The sequence below is a fragment of the Musca domestica genome, unplaced genomic scaffold (genome assembly GCF_030504385.1).
Source record: "Musca domestica strain aabys unplaced genomic scaffold, Musca_domestica.polishedcontigs.V.1.1 90, whole genome shotgun sequence".
In the NCBI taxonomy this organism is placed as follows: domain Eukaryota; kingdom Metazoa; phylum Arthropoda; class Insecta; order Diptera; family Muscidae; genus Musca; species Musca domestica.
The window spans coordinates 1,617,742-1,637,571 of record NW_026712436.1 but is presented as its reverse complement, the minus strand read 5'-3'; the positions used below and the strand labels follow the sequence as shown (position 1 = coordinate 1,637,571).

Genomic DNA, 19,830 nt, shown 5'->3' with positions numbered 1-19,830 from the left:
TTCAATAAATCTAAACTTATTCTGAAATTTAATGCTATTTTCGACATTTTTTGCTTCCATTTACTAAAATTAAAAAAAAAATGTCAAAATTAAGGCGTTTGACTTTGTTGCAGTTTCTTTATCTCACCCTGTAGTTCCCATTTCGAACTCTAAATACGAAATTTGAAACAACTCCGGTAAATAATGTCGCTAAAATCATCAAAATATTGAATATTGAGTACCGTTCTATGGGGGCTATACGAAATCGTGGACTAATATTGACGTTTCTCTTCCAGGGGGTAAAGTTATTAGAAAGAACTTCTAGTATGGATTTTTAGACAATTCCATTGAAAAATGTAGCTAAGATCATTAAAATACCGAATACAGGGAGGTACCGTTATAGGGGGAATATACGATATCGTAGACCAATGTAGGCAATACTCTTAAAGGGGGGGGGGACGGTAAAGTACTCCGAGAGCACCTTTTGTGGATTTTCAGACAATTTTATGTAAAAAAATTGAGTACAATCATCAAAATACCGAATATCGGGAGGTACCGTTGTATAGGGGCTATACGATATCGTGAACCAATATAGCCCACCTTCGAATTTGACCTGCCTACAGACAAAAGACTGATCTGTGCAAAATATTAGCTTCTTATCTTCATTCGTTTTGACTCTAGCGTTATTACAACAAACGGACGGACTGACGGACAGAGCTAAATAGTCTTAGAATTATACGCTGATCAAGAATATATATACTTTGTTATGTCTAAAATTATTATTTCGATGAGTTACAAACGGAGTGATGAACTTAATGTACCCTCCATACTATGTATTGTGGAGGGTATAAAAATCTAGTGGCCTTGGAAGTATGGCAGCTTGGCATACTAATAGCCATGCCAAGCTGACTATACACCCAAGCCTTTAGGGTTTTTGAAGCGATTCTTTTCACAACATTTCGATTGGCATATACATTTCCCACAGGTATCTTAATTGTACACAATCAATTTAATTTAATTTCAGTTTAAAGCCAATCTTCCCTCCATTTTCCGGCCAGAGAATTCCTTTCAATTTCCCAAATCCCATGGCTATTTGTGGGATGATTTTTTCAATTGTCTTTCTATTTTATTTCTTTTTTTATTTTGTTCACATGGCTGCGTGCCGTGTCTGCTTGATTGAAAACGCTTGCCAAAATACCTATTAACCCATATTTAGTTTGATTTCGCTGATACCAGACGCCTGTCTATCATTAATTACTCTATTTTGGTATGGACACCAGGCAAAAAAGAAGAATTCTCACAAACGCATTTCAAATAGCACACACAATGAAGCAATACATTGTTTTATTCTTCTCTTTTACCTTTTTCTTCGTTTTTTCCCAACGCCTAAAAGCACCCACTTAAATTACAGCGAGAAAAAAAACTTGGCATATGTACCCTGCCAAATACACATTCTCCATTCAAACAAATTGGTGCGCTATTTTTTTAACGAATGAATGTCTTCCGCATTTCCAACATTTTATCTAAAATACCACGAGAAAAACGCCACTTGAATGATAGGTAAAAAAGCGAAATAAATATTCAGTCCCACATAGATAAAACAATTCGTTTCAGCGATAATTAAATCAGCCAACAACAAATTTTGCAAAAAAAAAAAAAACAAACGAAAACAAAACAAAAAAACTCTGAAAGATGTTCACACATCACCAGCAATCTATTTGATTTGAGCGACATGCATTCAAGGGGTGGTAGGGGGAAGTTTATTTTTATACCCTCCACCATACTATGGAGGGTATATTAATTTTGTCATTCTCTCGAAACTCCTCGAAATACTCATGTCAGACCCAACAAAGTATATATATTCTTGATCAGCGTACAATTCTAAGATCAAGAAAGCCATGTCCGTCTGTCTGTCTGTGTGTCTGTCTGTTGTAATCACGCTATCTTTCGAAAAAATTGAGATAGAAGGCTAAAAGTTTGCACACATGTATATTTTGCCAGTAGGTGGGTTAAGTTCGTAAATGGGCCATGTAGGTCCAAGTTATCATATAGCCCCCATATAACGGTTCCTCCCGGTATTCGGTATTTTGATGATTAATTTAGCGACATTATTTAACGGAATCGTTCCAAATTTGGTATTTGAAGTTCGTAATAGATACTACATCCTAAGTCAAAAAATTAACCATGTAGGTCCACGTCTTCATATAGCCCCCATATAACGGTACCCCCCAATATTCGATATTTGGATGATTTCAGCGACATTATTTAACGGAATCGTTCCAAATTTGGTATTTGAAGTTCGTAATAGATAGTGCAGCATAAAACAGAAAATTGTCTGTGCAGGTCCACGTCTTCGTATAGCCCCCATATACCGTACCCCCCGATATTCGGTATTTTGATGATTTTAGCGACATTATTTACCGGAATTGCTTCGGAATTGCGATTGTGAAGTTCGTAATAGATACTTCATCCCATGCCAGAAAATTGTCTGTTCAGGTCCACGTCTTCGTATAGCCCCCATATAGCAGTACTCCCTATATTCGGTATTTTGATGATTTTAGCTACATTATAAACAGATTTTTCTTCAAGTTTCGCATTTAAATATTGTAATAACTTATGACAAAAGTTGCCTATGCATGTCCACGTCGTCGTATAGGCTTTCGGTATTTTTAAGATTTCAACAGAATTTTTAACGGATTTTATTATTTTTTTTTTTGGAAATTGCCAAATTTGTGCCAAATGGTGGAGGGTATAAAAAGCTCGGCCCGGCCGAACTTACAACTTTTTTACTTGTTGGTTTTTAGAAATAAGTCCAAAAATGGTGGGTGTGATGGCAAAATTACACTGTGCAACATAATAATATAACTACAGGAAAATATTACTGATAACAATACGAAAATCTTAACCCTCCACCGAACGGGCTATTTTGGTCCTTTTTATTCCCTCCACCATAGTATAGAGGGTATATTAAGTTTATCATTCCGTTTGTAACACCTCGGAATATACATTTTAGACCCACTAAGTATATATATTCTTGATCAGCATAAACTTATATGTCGATTTAGCGATGTCCGCCCGTCTGTGGAAATCACTCTAGCTTTTGAACGAAATGAAGATAAGAGTTGTATGCTTAATTCGTTTTCTTTGAGCGTTTTCTTTTTCAAAATCTTGAGCCCTATGTGGGGGAGGTACCAGATCGAATGGTCCGATCTCTACCATCTTTATAACAGATCTTACGTTGATAGAAATTTTGAGATGCACCAAGTCTGAATTTCAATTTGGGGGTTATTCCAAATTTGGACCCTTTGTGCTGGACCCTTATTCATAATTTTAACCTTTGAAACTGACCACTGATGCAAATATTAGGATATAGGATATGAAAATAAAACAACTAGTTTTTGAGTACTTTAGCCCCTGAGAGAGAATTGTCTATATAAGTCTACGATATCGTATAGCCCCCATACAACGGTACCCCCGATATTCGGTATTTTGAATATTATTTTTTCAATAAAATTGTCTCAAAATCCACATAAGGATTTCCTTTTGAGTACTTCATCCCTTGGAAGATTATTGTCTGTATAGGTCCACGATATCGTGTATCCCCAATATAACGGTACCTTCCTATATTCGATATTTCGATGATTTTAGCAATGGATGTCTAAAAATGCATACTAGAAGTTCTTTCCAAGCACTTTACTCCCTGGAAGAGAAATATCTATATAGGTCCACGATATCGTATAGCCCACATACAACGGTACCCCCGATATTCGATATTTGACAATTCAGCGGAGTTGTTTTAAATTTCGTACCTAGAATTCGTAATGGTACGTACTATAGCCTATGGCAAAAAAATTGCTTATGTAGATCCACGTCTTCGTATAGCCTCCACATAACGGTACCTCCCGATATTGGGTATTTTGATGATTTTAGTAACATTATTCGCCGGAATTGTTTCAAATTTGGTATTTGAGGTTCGTAATGGGAACTTCATGGTCTGTGACAGAAAATTGTCTATGCAGGTCCAGGCCTTCGTACAGGACCCATGAATCGGTACCTCCTTATATTCGATATTTTGATGATTTTAGCTACATAATTCACAGGATTTTTTCCCGTTTCGTATTTCAATATTGTAACGGTTTATGACAAAAATTGCCTATGCAGGTCCACGTCTTCGTATAGACCCCAATATAACGGCCATATTCGGTATTTTTAAGATTTTAACAGAATTTTTGGAGAATGTTATTTTTTTAGGAATATTAAAATTTGTTCCAAATGGTGGAGGGTAATCAGAGTTTGAACTTACTGATTTTTTACTCGTTGAGCTTCATGGATATTTAAAATTGTCCCCCTTTGTCGAAGAGGTACAAGAAGGAGTGCGCCGATATATCCCATTTTCAGAGTAGATCTTGTGTTAGTTAAAATAATGACATGTGTGTAATTTAAAGGGAACCGGATGCTTATTTCGGATTTTATGATCGTTTTAGTTATTCAAAATATAAGCCTTTTGTGGGGGAGGCACCTGACCTAGCACTGAAGCCTATATTTGGATTTGCAAAGTCTTTCTGTGCAGAAAATATATATTTTTTTTATTTTCGACATTTTGTGGAGGAGGTACCAGAAGGAGTTGACCGATCTTGCTCATCTCGGAACTCGATCTGAGTTTGACAAAAATATTACGATGTACCAAGTATGAATCAAATTTTATACTCCCTTCGAGAGTTATCATGCGCACCAGCCAGACAGACGGACGGACGAACATCGCTAGATCGACTCCTAATGTCCTAAAACGGATTTGGTCCAAAGAGACCTGGGATCTTAAATGGTTATTTCGGTAGGCCGAGGGTATAAAAAGGTGGATGTAATAGCAAAATTACACTGTACAAAAAAAAAAAAAAAACAAATACAATTAAAGGAAAAATTCGGTAGATTATGAAAATAAAGCTAAAAGTGGAAGATATAGCGACATTTTGTCAGTTTTCCTCGTATAGTAAAATAAAAAGAGGCGGAAATTTCCCATCATCTCCATAATTTTGGACATTTTATGATTGATATTCTTTGGAAATATTACTGATGACAGTGCGATATATAGTGTCTTTGGTATATATTGTCTTGGGCGTTACTAATGATCATAACACTGTGCAAATTCCCTCTACGGTGCCATCCAAACTGAATGTAATAAACTGAACCGCATAGGCGTCGCTGAGCTACAAAGCGAATGTCAAAAAAAAATCCCCATTAATTAATTTTCCAAGTACTAAAACGCAAAGCGGCATCAAAACACTAGTCACACATTTTCCACACCTAATTAGAAAACACAACGAGGAATTTTAAACTAAAAATAAAACTACAAAAGATAAACAAGTACAAGAGCTTTTTTCAAAATAAAAAAAAAATCCGAATAGAAATTGCCCATATTCATATTCATGCAGCCAAAGACGAAAAACACAAACATCATTACAAAAGCGTCTACAACTACAATTAAAAATAAAATAAATAAATAAACAAAAAATTCATGCGGATGGCATGGATGGATGGATGGATGAATGGACACTTATTATTCTTAAACTAACCCATACATTCATTACACATACGTATGTATGTACATTCATACATGCATGCGACTTGGTTAAATCATATACAAACATACAATGAATTCGTTGTATTCAAATTATCTAATTTCAAACATTTCATTTCATTTATTTTATTTTCTTTATGTAAGAAAGAAAAACTACAACAACATCCGAGTTTTTTTTTCGGATTGTGACATTTTGAAATAATCTCAAAAAAGAAAATGTTGATGTTATAAGCGCAATATTTTAAAATGAAACGTTTTTCATGTCAACCGCCGCTGTTGTGATAGACTGACAGACAGACTGGCGTGACACATGCCGAGGTTAGACTACAAATTTGCTACAGAAAAAGTACTATGAGATGCTTATCCTAAAATATATAATAATTTAAATTAGTTTGCAGGGAAATTGAAATATTGGTCTTGTTGAAGTTTTTTTCTCTAAAATTTCAAAAAAAAGTTGTATTTTGGGATCTAGAAAATATATCTGTATTTATATTAAAAGTAGCGAAGCGCCAGATGAAACGGCAAAAGCTAGAATTTTGAAATTTTGCATGAGGGTCAGTCTGGGTGCGCCGGCGTATGATCAGGCTGGGTTTTCGGAAATACATACTAAAAGGGTACGAAAAGTACTAAAATGTACTAAAACTTGAATAATTTGTATTGGACGAACGGAATTCTAAAATTTGGAATGAGAGTCACTGATGGAGTGTAGGATAAATGTACCAAAGGGTTTTTGGAAATTCGAACTTTAAGGTTACGTACTAAACTTCTAAAATGGTACCATTTGGTATTATGTGAATGGATAGAGTTAAAACTTGAAATTTGATATGAGGTTGAGGTATCATGGTTGGGAAGTAAGTTTGATAGTCGGTTAAGGTGGTTTTGGAAATGTGTACTAAGTGTGTGAACTGTACTAAAAGGCACTTATTTGGAACCGATTGGTTTAGGGTGAACAGATGAAGCTGGACTTTTACAATTTTGCATTGGTGTGCCTCTTTGTTGTAGCTTTGTGATAAAGAGGTGGTTTCGGAAATGGGTACTACAATTGCATGTAATGTATTAAATAGCACCATTATTGGTACAATTTGGTATTAATGGAACAGATAGTGTTTGAAATCGAAAATTTAGAATTAACGTTGGTGTTTTTGTATTACCTTCACATATGGAGGTGGTTTCGGACATGTGCACTATAATTATACGAGAATTGTACGAGAAGTACTAAATGGTATTGGGTGAAGAAACAGAGATAAAATTATCAAAATTGATATGGTGGTGTATGTCTTTGAGATTTGGCTGTGGATTGAAAATGCGTCCTATATTTGTGCAAATAGTACTAGATGGTACTTATTTTAATAATTTGCCCTTTCGAGTTGTACTTAATTTAGTATTAGGTAAACATAGAGGGCCTTCACATGCTCACATTTCATATTGAGGTATCTGTTGGTGTCTGGAATTGAGATATGGAGGTGGTATTGGAAATGTGTACTATAATTTTATGAAAGGTACTAAATTTGGTATTAGGTGAAGGAATAGAGCTGAAATCCTGAAATTTGATGCATATGTCACTGTTGGTGTCTATGGTTGGGAGAAGGAATTGGTTTCGGATATGCGTACTTTATTTGCACTTTGTAGAATTAAATTTGGTAATGGAGGAAGTTTCAGAGCTCTAATACTGAAATTTGATATTAAGATCACTGTTTATATGTGAGGTTGCCATATGGAAATTGTTTTGAAAATGCAAAAATGAATGCTCAAATTAGATATTGAGGTCTCTGTGGGTATCTGGAATTCAGATATGAAGGTTTTTTTGGAATTTGAAGACTTGTTGGTGCAAAAAGAAAAGGTTTAAAGTCGGGCGAGGCCGGCTATACACCTCTATGCGTATGAACCAAACATCATTGCTGTATAGTACATGATATGACTGGAGTATATTAAAGAATATTTATTGGAGCAATAGGTATACCGGACGGAGTTTCAACAAATGGTAAAATTCGGTTGAATATGAAAAAAATCTATTCAATTTTGGTGAGCGATAACCGTAAAACCGGATGAAGATCGAAGCTATATAAAAATCTCAACCGATCTTAATAAAATTTGGCAGAGGTATTTTCGAGTTGAATCTGATGTCCGGTATCAGATATCATTGTTGTGGAGTGCATATTACGCATGCGAGGGACTTTACCACCGAATCGGGTGAAACATATATATGTGTGATATACCTATATCTGAACTGATTTTCTCCAAATTTAATGTACTCACTTCTAGACTAAATTCGGTCGGATGTGCACGAAAAACCTGAAATCGGATAAAGATATACCCCACACCGGATGAAATATATATATATATATATATATATATATATATATATATATAGACTAAATTCGGTCGGATGTGCACGAAAAACCTGAAATCGGATAAAGATATACCCCACACCGGATGAAATATATATATATATATATATATATATATATATATATATATATATATATATATATATATATATATATATATATATATATATATATATATATATATATATATATATATATATATATATATATATATATATAGGAGCTATAGCTATATCGGAATCGATTTTCACCATATTTGATGCACTAAATTCGGTCGGATTTACAAAAATTCAAGACTTTTTGACAGATATTGATCATTTGGTGCACAATTTACTCGAAATCGGTTGAAGATATATATGGGAACTATATCTAAATTTTCCAAACAAATATTATTTGGAAAATTTCATCTCAATCGGATAATAAATGCGACTTGCATTTTGTTCACAAAAATACATGGGCACCGACAGGCGGTCTGACATGCATAAATCGACTCAGAAAGTAATTCTATAAAGATCCTCAAAAGTAAGTATGGGTTTTCATTCTTCATGTTACAAACAAATGCACAAAGACATAACACCCTTACCATCATGTGTAGGGTACATAAATTGTGCATTTTGAATACTTAAATGAACTGGTGGAACAAATATACAATTTTAAGGTGGACTTTTTTCTTACAAATTCCTATTCAGTAAAAGCTTAAGGATCAGATTTACCAAATAACAGTTTTTTTTTGGTTTGCGAATTTAATGGGACCAACTAATAATGTGTTAGCTTTTGAGTCATATTTTTATAATTTATTAATATCGCATTTATTCATAAGTAACGTTTTAATGATCATGTCTCCATAAAGAAGTTTCCAACCGTAATAAAGCTCTCAATTGGCTTATACTTATCACCAATTTGGATGTAATTAAAAATCGTTTTTATTTAATTATCATCAAATATCGTCAAGTGTAGTGTAGTTTAACCGCACTTGTAAATCTGTGGGTGTTCATGCGTGTCTTATTAAAGTTCATTCAACCAGTAGTGTTGTTTTTTTTTTAAACAAAACACCTATGTGCCTAAAAATACTTAGAATTGTATGAAAAGAAGAAAGTGTTTTTTATTTGTTCTCTTGAATTGTTTTTCATTTGGTGCTCGTTGTTTTTTTTTTTATAAAAATCATGTAGGGTCTCTAAACACCACAACTTTCATTTTTTTTCTACTCTTGTAAACTATGAAATGTATATCAATTTTATCTTAAAATTGTTTCTTTTTATTGATAAAATAAAAATTAATGACCGAAAAATTGTAATTCAATAATTCAATTACAATGACATTTATTTTAAAATATGTATGAATGAATGTGAAAACAATTTCAATTGTTATTGATTCGTTACATAGGGCAGTCTGCTGTTTACCGCTTTGAACTACCACTTGGAAAGAGTGATGCTATTTTGGCGTTTTTTTTTCTTGCACTTCTAGTACTGGGAATCTTGTAAGTTATTAGATAATCACAATATTAAAAGTAGATTTAAAGGGGATGAAGCTGTGTTGACTGGATTTCATGAAAAATAATATTTTTCGAGCGGTGTCGAAAAATATAGTTTGCTGGATTTTTTCCACTCCCAGAAGTGCTCTTGCTAAATTCGAGTGAGTTGTTATCCTTTCAGATTTAGATATCTTGACCAAACTCCACTTTTATCGCACACTTAATGTGTAATTTCATACCAAGACCGAAATCAGCTTAAAACACAGTTCATGAAATTTGATGGAAATCGGTTCATATGTAGCTATAATTCCAAAATATAAACTAGCAAGTGCCCGCTACTTCGTCAGCGAAAAACATACCTTAAAATTTTAGATTGGTTCCAAAAGTTCGCGTAAGGTACTCAAAGTGCACAATTTATTCACTTTGACTTTTTTTTTTATCAAAACTTCATATTTCGAACTAAGTTTTCAGACTTATTAGGTTCTATATATTATTCGAGTTTTTCATTTTTCGAAAGAATAATGAGCAAATGTTTACCTTTTACAAAAAAAAGTCGTCAAAATCTTTGATTTTAAAGTTTACCGAGGAGGACTCACATCCAATTTTTGTGCCCAAAATATATCAACCTCTCCAAATGTAAACCGTACAATCCAAAAGTGACCTCAATATCAAATTTCAGTTCTATTTCTTCACCCAATACCAAATTTAGTACTTTTGGTATAGTACACACTTCCAAAACCTTCTTCATATCTAAATTCCCGATACCATAAGTGATCTCAATACCAGATATCAGAATCGTATCTCTATTCCTTTACCCAATACCAAATATAGTACCATTCAGTGCTTTGCGTTCATTTATAATCTCACTTCCAGATATCAACAGAGACCTCCATATCAAATTTTGGGATTCCAGGCTCTATCCCTTCTCCAAATACACAATTTAGTGCCTCTTAGTACTTTTGGAACAATTCTAGTACACATTAAAAAACACATCAATATCTCAATTGCAGATATCAACAGAGACCTCAATATCAAATTTCGGGATTCCAGGCTCTATCCCTTCTCCAAATACACAATTTAGTGCCTCTGAGTACTTTTGGAACAATTCTAGTACACATTTCAAAAACACATCCATATCTCAATTCCAGATTCCAACAGCGACCTCAATATTAAAATTCAAATGTAGTACTATTTAGTACTTTTCGTACAATTGTAGTACACCTTACCGAAACTAACTCCATTTGGCCACGCTACACAAGAAAAGCTACTCTAATACCAATTTCAGATGCCAAGCACTATCTGTTAACCCAATACCAAATTGTACCAAATGTAGTACAATTTAGTACATTTCGTAGTACACATTACCAAAACCACTTCTTTATTAAAAACCTACTACCAACAGGGATCCCAATACAAATTTTCAAAATTCCTGTTTCATCCGTTCACACTAAACTCTTCCAAATTTAGCGCCATTCGCATACATATTACACATTACCAAAACCACCTTCATTTATCAAACTTGCTTTCCATCCTTGATTCTCATACAATTAGCTCTATCCGTTCAATTTTAGAAGTTTAGTACCATTTAAGAACTTTTCGTAGGCCTAAAGTTTTAATTTCCAAAAACTCTTTGGGACATCTATCCTGCACTCCCTTAGTGACTCTCATTCCAAATTTCAAAATTCTAGCTCTTTCCGTATGCCCCATAAAAATTAATCAATTTTGAGTACATTTTAGACTTTTCGTACACTTTTATTACGCATTTCCACGATAAGGCTTATCGTAAAAAAACGATACTTAGTTAACATTACCTCGGCTTATGTTTGCTCCAAATTTTTGTTGAGTCGTTGTGATGATTCATCAACAAAAAGATCTAGTGATTTTTTTTACCTTATGTGAGTTAGCAACACTACCATCAACAATCTTCAAAAGATCACCAAATGCGCGCGCATCAAGTGGACTAAGCACTTGAGATACATTTACTTTACTCTCTCCCACTCTCATTGTTTAGTTTTGTTTTTAATGATCTGTCTGTCTCTGAGTGTGGGGGGTTGTTGGTGAGAAGTAAATCCCCAAACACTGAGATACATTTTACTTAAATTTGTTGTTATTATTGCTGTTGGTGGTGTTGGGCTGATGTGTGGCTAATGTTTTGATTATTTCTTTTTTTGCTAGCATTTGTTTTTGGCGGGGGTTCTCCCAAACTGACGGGTGGATATGTTCAGCACCATTTAGTCTTTGCGTGAAAAAAGACCTCAGTTACGCAGATATGCTGATCTCTCTGTCGATAGTTTCCTTGCTCTCTCTATCTCTCTTGGCTTTTTATTTAGTGTTGTCGATCATTTCGCTGTTGTTTGAGTTTTGTTTTTATTTTAGTTATTTTTACGATTTTCATCCGTTTAGTTGTTTAGTTCGAAACGATCGCCGCCAATGTTGCTGCTTCTTGTTGCCACTACCACACAACTGACAGCTACTCCAACATATATTTTTCACTTCGATTGACAAATAAATACCAAAAATAAAAATAAAATAAAAAATACAACTTGCAAATGTGATAAATATCGTCCAACGATTAATTTAAGAAGCAAAAAAACGTTTTTTTAGCTCCTCGTAAATAGCGAACGTGGAAAATAAGCGCGGCGTGAATTTCTATTTTTAAAAGTTTAATTGTTTATTATATGGAACACCAAAATAAGATAGAAAATTCCTGGTGAGGAATTTGGCGAAGACGACGACAACGTTTATTGCTGCTACACCGACGAACGACAAAATAAAGTGTTTTATTTTTAAATATTTTTTATGGTGATTTATTTTTTGTTGTTGCTGCTCAGCTTAAAATACCTGACATGAAATGTTTGTTTTAGTGCGCTGGCTTTTTAGCATTTCAAAAGAAAATCCAAAAACAAAAAATTAAAGAAAAACATAAAAAGAAAATATTTTGTAAATAGAGATTCTTTTACGGATTTAGTAAAAAAATAATAAAAAACTAAACTAAAAAACGAATAAATGTGTAACAAAATTTCAAATACGCTTTAAATGTGCTGATGTTTTTTTTTTCTATTTTCTTAAAATAGAAACTGAATATTTGTCACCGAAGACAAATCTCCTCCTTATGCGGAAAAAGTGTTGCAATTTTTAATGTTTTGTATATTTTGTGTTTTAATTTATTTTGTTATTGTATTCTTGTAAAACCTAATGCTGTATTCATACCTCCTATCCCTTCTTCTTTTTCTACTTCTTTTAAATTTATCTATTTTGTTTAAAGTACAAGAAATAATTTTTTGGCAATTTGCCTAATATTTCATAGTTTATATTCTGTGATGTGAGCAATCTATGTGAGCCTTTGCTTTGCTGTTTTATTATTTTTCCGGCAAATTTCTTTTAACCCTTGAATGGCAAACACAGCAGACGAAAAGAGGAATTAAAATTAAAGAAAAGTTTCAGATAAAAAAATAGAAAATCAGAACTACTTAAATCAGCTTAATATGGAAGAAATTCATTGAAAAATGTGAACTGGGCGTTAAATGTTGTTGAAAATGTAATAATTCATTTTTTTCGCATCTGAGATATGAGTAATATATTTCCCAAAGGTAAATGCTGAAAATTGCAAATTTCACATTCAATATCTTATTTGACTCGTGAGAAACTGTGTCATGTATTTCCCAAAAATACATGCTGGAAACCACTGTAACATACCACATATTATTCTTCAAAATAAATGAAAAATTTTTTTTTTTTCAAATATCAGATGCCCCCACCCTCGTTTAGGTTCAGGTTAATCCTCTCATAAATTTTCAGCACCTTGACATGGTGTTTTGTTTAGTATTTTCTATAAATAGACCACTAATTTGTCAACAATGTGAAAATTTCCTAATTGAAATATGCCTTTTATGACTTGTAAATGTCAAACATATCAATCTCTTGTCAAACAAGATGTGTCCTTGTCCACAAAATGTAGGGCAATACTTTAGGCTGTATGGAGACAACATGTGATGACATAGAAATCGATGAACTTGACCCAGTGAGAATTAGACACGGTGATGTTTTTTATACCCTGAGTCATATAGTTACACAGGGCATAAATCACTTGATACGGATACGGCTGGGGTCAATCTAGCGATGTCCGTCTGTCCGTCCGTCTGTCTGACTGACTGGTGTCCACGATAATTCTCGAAGGAAGTATCCCATGTGGTCCAAACTTGGTAGATCGCAATATTTCTGTCAAACTTAGTTCGAGTCAGAGATGGGCAAAATCGGTCTACTCCTTCTGCTACCTCCTCCACAAAAGATGGATTTTTTTGCTGCACAGAAAGATAATGTATAATTCGATTTTGCTCCAACTTTGCAAATCATTATATTTGCCTCAGTGCTTGGTCAGGTGCGAAAACGGACAATATCGGTCCACTCCATCAAGTACCTCCCCCACAAAGTGTCAAAATTTTGAAAAATTATAACTCTTATAAAATGTGATGTAAGAGTCTAATTTCCACGCATCACAATATTTTTATCAACCCAAGGCCTGGTGTGAAGATGGTATATATCGGTCCACTCTTTCTGGTACCTCCCCCACAAAGAGTCAACATTTTGAATACCCATGAAGCTCATAAAACGCGAAATTAACATCCGATTCCATTCAGACTTGGTGCATCTCAATATATCTTTAAAACAAGATCTGTTTTTAAGATAATAGAGATAGGACCTTTCCTTCTGGTACCTCCTCCACAAAGGGTCAAAGTTTTGAATAACCAAAACGATTATAAAATCCAAAATAAGCGTCCGGTTCTCTTCATTTTTCGCACATCCCATTATTCCCCCACAAGGGCTCTAAATTTTGAATATCTATGAAGCTCATTAAACGAGAAATTAACATCCAATTCCATTCAGACATGGTGCATCTCAATATTTCTATCAACACAATTTCGGTTGTTAAGATGGTTGGATACCATTTCTTCTGGTACCTCTCCCACATAGGGTTCAAGATTTAAAAAAAAACAAAACGCTCAAAGAACTCGAAATAAGCATCCAACTCACTTCAAACTCTTTTGTGAAGATGAAATATATATTTGCGAACCCCTTCTGGTACCTCACCCAAAAAGGGTCACAATCTTTAATGCTGTCATATCTGTCATAACTTGCGAAACCTGTAAGCGATTCTGTACAACTTGCTATATCCAAATATTTCTCTCAACCAGAAACCTGAGATGAATGTGGAATTTAAGATTTCGCAAAAAATTGGAAACAAATGTTAGATTTTCTTGTAATTTTTGCCCATACCAATATTTTTATACCCTACACCACAAGGTGGTCAGGGTATTATGTCTTTGTGCATTTGATTGTAACAGGCATAAGGAAACGAGATAGACCCATAGTTCCTTTTGATGATCTGCTTAGAATCACATTCTGAGTCGATTTTTGTAAGCTAAGTACAGTTCGCATTTATTGCCCTATCCAGATGAAATTTTGCACAAATCATTTGTTTGGCCCAAGGACGAACCCTATTGAAATTGGAGATAATCGGTCAAAATTTAGATATAGCTCCCAGATATATCTTCGTCCCATTTGCTTTTTATTGTGCACCAAATTATAATATTATATAATTATGATTATAATTATAGCGTGTATATTGAATTCTCCCATTAAAACGTTTAATTGTTATGCGGAGCTCTAATAAATTAGCAAAGTGGTGTAGGGTATCACAAAGTCGGCCCCGCCCGACTTTAAGACTTTCTTTACTGGTTTTCTTTGTATTAGATGAAGTATTCGGTCGACTATAACTGGTACCCCACGCACAATTAAGTATTTTCTACAAATTATCACTTATCTCATATGAAGTTAAGTAAGTAGTCGATATAGTCCAAACCTGGCATGTCTCAATATTTATAATATATTTATGTTGGTCCGATACAAAATATACAATATTGGCCCATTCCTTCGGAACCTACTCCATAGAGGGTCAACCATTTGAATAATAATAACAGAAGTCCAAATATATATTTTTATATTAGTCGGCAAAACCGACTTTTTAACTTGTTAATATAAAGTTTAGTTTTTTTTTGTTCTCCTTCAAGGGTTAAAAACAAACAACGGGACTTCTTTGACTTCTTAAGAATATTCATTTTTAATTTTCCTATTATTTCTTGTACTTTATTTTTCATCGTTCATTTCTCTACTATTCTATTTTTTTTTTTTTTAAATCAATATATTTTTGTTTTTTATGTTTTGTAGTGATTAATTTTAGTTAGATATAAATAAAGCCAACAGCAAAACAAAAACATAGCATACGAAGAAAACCCAAAACAAAATCCACACACTATGTTTAAATTTCCCCTAAAACGTCATCACAATCATTCGTCGAATCATCATTCAAATACCAAATCGGCAACGTCACTGAGTAATGAGGGCTTTATTTTTATACGTTGCGGTCATAATCATTTGAACAGTGCCAACAGTAACAACAGCAACAACAACATTGGCAATAGCATCATTACTGAAAACAGCTACAACAACAACAGCAGCAATGGCAGCAAGATTAGCAGTAACAATTCGACCAACATCACCGATATCAGCAATGCCGATAGTAGCCCCTATCCTAACAAAAAATATATTGCAAAAAGTGTATGTGTTGCATAATAATAACTACATAACTACAAGAAATAAACCCCATCATCATCATCCTCTCCCACATATTAATTTAGCAGAAAAAAAGAAATATTTCATATATTTTTTCTCATTACATAAATTATTATTAACAAAAATAATGAAAAAAAAATCATTTCAAATTTTTATTTAAACACGAAAAGAAGCAATGCTTTTAATGTTGTATTATTTTGGTTGTAATTGCTCACATCTAAATATGGTCAATGTATGTGAATATTTTCAATGTTGTAAACGGTTTTGAGTGTATATTGATGTACTTCAATATTTTTAATATTTGTGTGTGTGTGCGTATAACTTAACCTGCTCTATTTTATGATGATCGACCAACCAACAGACCAATGACACACAACACACAACCATCCATTCACCCGGGGGTAGTTGAAACATAAAAACCATTTACTTTGTCGTTGGCCATAAAGAAAACTTGGCCAACTAAAAAATAATATAAGAAAATATTCCACCAGGCATACTTGGTGGCACATTGCCGAGGAGGAAGGGAGGGAGAAAGGCACGCCATTCTTTCCATGAAACATATCAACATGCCGGCAACCCCAAGGGCCACAGAGTAGGTCAGCTTTTGCAATACAAAGAAAAAACTTATATGCCATCAAAATATGTAGATGTATTATAAGCCCCAAAATGATAGAGCAGGCATAGACCAAACATAAATCTTTTATGGCGCATTATGCCAATAAATATGTTTGAAAACAGGTGTAAATGTGAAAATTCCAAATATTTATTGGTCGAAGATGGTCGAAATTTTTGTGTTATAACATCGAAAAAGAAATTATGGCCTTTAGAGGAAAACGAAAAAGAAAGTGCAGATTTTACATCCCGACGAGAACCTCACAAAATTTGGACTTTAGATTGTAATGACAATCACAGTGCCGAAGTTTCATGGTACAGAGAATAGAGCTTTAGACAAAGAGGAAGCTTTTCAGATTGGATAATATACAGGGTGAGATAAAAAAAAAACTGCAACAAAGTCAAACGCCATAATTTAAAATTTTTTTTTTGTAAAATTTTTTTGAATGAAAGCAAAAAATGTCGGATACGGCATCAAATTTTAGAATAAGTTTAGATTTGTTCGAATTGGTCACCTTTGGCACGAACTATGGCCTTCAAACGGCCAATGAAACCGCCACACGCTGCTTGAATGTTGCTCTGCGATATTTTGGACCATTCCCGGCGAAGCGCTTGCATGAGGAGATCGACACTTTGGTATTTTTAGTGCCAACCTTGCTTTCCAAAATACTCCAGACATAATAGTCCAACGGATGGGTATCCGGAGATTTTGGTGGCCATTGTGCGCTGGAAATGAAGGGAGGGACCTCATTTTGTAACCATTCTTCGGTGGCGCGTGCTAAGTGCGATTATGCTAAATCCTGTTGAAATGTCCAAGGTCTGCGGCCAAAATGCTTGAGTGCCCAAGACTTTAATACAACCTCCAGAATATTTTCGCAATAATATTCGCCATTTATTCTGATGCCACGGTCGATTAATACGAGCGGAGAGCGAGAGACCATCGGCAGTTATGGCGGCCCACACCATCACCGTGGCTGGCGCTTAAGTTCTGGTGGCCAACCCAAGGTGCACATTCTCAACTGACTTCTTTGGCAAGTAAACACAATCGTTTTGTTTGTTTACAAACTACTGGACAAAGAAAGTTTTCTCATCGGAGAAAAGCAAATTCGGCCGTTTCCCATATTTCCTACCACCACTTGAGTCTATTTATACCCTACACCACAAGGTGGTCAGGGTATTATGTCTTTGTGCATTTGTTTGTAACAGGCAGAAGGAAACGAGATAGACCCATAGTTCCTTTTGATGATCTGCATAGAATCACATTCTGAGTCGATTTATGCATGTCCGTCCGTCCGTCTGTCCGATGATCACAACAATGATATTTGGTATCAGATACAGCCCAAAAATATCTCTGCCAAATTTTATCGAGATCGGTTCAAATTTGGATATGGCTCCCATAGATATATCTTCAACCTATTTCGGGTTAATGTTGCACTAAATGGCCAATATCTGTCAAAAAGTCCTGAATTTTGGCACAGTCAGCCGAATTCAGTCTAGAAGCAAGTACGTCAAATTCGGTTCACATATAGCTTTAACTCCCATTTATATGTTTTATCCGATTTGGTGTTTAAGTCCCTCAAATTAGAAATGTCCATTCGACAACAAATATTATCGGCTGAGATTTGAATATAGCTCCTAAATATCCTTAACTCGATTTCAGGTTTATCGGGCAAATAATTGCTAATATCAAACCAAATGGAGTGAATTTCGGGAATATTAAAATGTCTCCATCAAATTTAGTGAAAATCGGTTTAGAATTGAATCTGCCTCCCATATATTAGTCCGCTCTGAAATCAAACTATAACTGCTCTAAATCCAAATTTTGAGAGGTGGTATGATTTACTTGAAATTAATTCTTTTGTTACGGGAGATCTACTAAATATTCATACAGATGTAGGGTATCATAAAGTCGGCCCCGCCCGATTTTTGACTTTTCCTTACTGGTTTTATGTGACGAAAGGGGAAGAAAAACCATTATTCCAAGTGTGTTTTCAAATTTTGAATTTAACTAAAACAAGTAAAAAAGTATCGGTCGGTTTTGCCGACAGATGTATACCCTCAGCCAATGTTCAATTATTTTAAAATATTTTGACTTCTGTTATGATTATTCAAATGTTTAAACCTTTATGCTGTCAATTTCGCTTTTTATTAGCTTCATGGATATACAAAATTTTGAGCTTTTGTGGGAGAGGTACGATCTTCACAACGGATCTTTTGTTAGTGGGATGTGTGATATATAAAGAGTACCTGATGCTTATTTCGGATTTTATAAACGTTTGTGTTATTCAAAATTTTGACCGTTTGTGGGGGAGGTAGCACGAGGAATGGTCCGATGTCTACCGCTTTTTTGTAACAGATCCTATGTTGATAGAAATATTCAGATTTGCCAAGTCTAAATGGAATCCGATTTCGCGTTTTATGAGCTTAATGGATATTCAAAATTTCGACCTTTTGTGGGAGAGGTACAAGACCTGACCTAGCACTGACGCAAATATTAACATTTGCAAAGTTGGAGCAAAATCGGATTATCCTTTCTCTTTCTGTCCAAAAAATATATATTTTGAAAATTTCGACCCTTTTTGTGGGGGCGGTACCAGAAGGAGTGGACCGATATATTCCATCTTAATAAAGACCTTGGGTTAATATAAATATTGGGATGTGTGAAATTTGAAGACAATCGGACTCTTATACTATATTTTATTTAAGTTGTAATCATTCAAAATGTTGACCATTTGTGGGGGAGGTACTTGATGGAGTGGACCGATATCGTCCATTTTCATACCTGACCTAGCACTGACGCAAATATTAGGATTGGCAAAGTTGGAGCAATATAAGATGATAGTTTCTCTTTCTGTGCCAGTGTTTCATTTTTTTTTTTTTTTTTTTTTTTTTTGAATTCGTTTATTTCCTCTTCAAGTGCCCAGTTTATTTCAGTTCACCTGTTAAATCAAATTGGCATTGATAAAAAGTCATCATTTTGATGACTTCTTTGAAATATACCCGACAAACAAACAAACTTAAAATAGATGTTTTAATAGTAAATTCAAATAAAAAGAATATTGGCAACAAGTCTCCGATGTTATTATTTGCAGAAAAATAAATAAAAGACAAGTTTGCAAAGACTGATAACAAATAACAATTTTTGTTCTCATATGATAAGAAACCAAAGTAAAAATAAAATCAAACCAAAAAAATTAAAAAAAAATAGCCTCACA

At 34.2% G+C, this 19,830-nt stretch overlaps 1 protein-coding gene across 8 annotated transcripts in view; it reads left to right on the top strand.

Annotated features, from left to right (window-relative positions):
* The window catches only part of LOC101899622 (supervillin), a 668,298-nt gene that overhangs the window by 138,161 nt on the left and 510,307 nt on the right, over positions 1-19,830 (top strand). For 2 of the 8 annotated variants that reach the window (XM_020035235.2, XM_020035234.2), the window contains exons 1-2: positions 11,751-12,175; positions 15,599-15,988. The exons of 2 other annotated variants lie outside the window; for them this stretch is intronic. In XM_020035235.2, the coding sequence (XP_019890794.1) occupies positions 15,686-15,988 (303 nt within the window). In that variant the 5' untranslated portion in view covers positions 11,751-12,175; positions 15,599-15,685. Of the gene's footprint in view, positions 1-11,743; positions 12,176-15,598; positions 15,989-19,830 lie in introns of those variants that run through there. 4 more of the 8 variants (XM_020035236.2, XM_011292394.3, XM_011292393.3 and 1 more) reach the window with 4 other exon arrangements.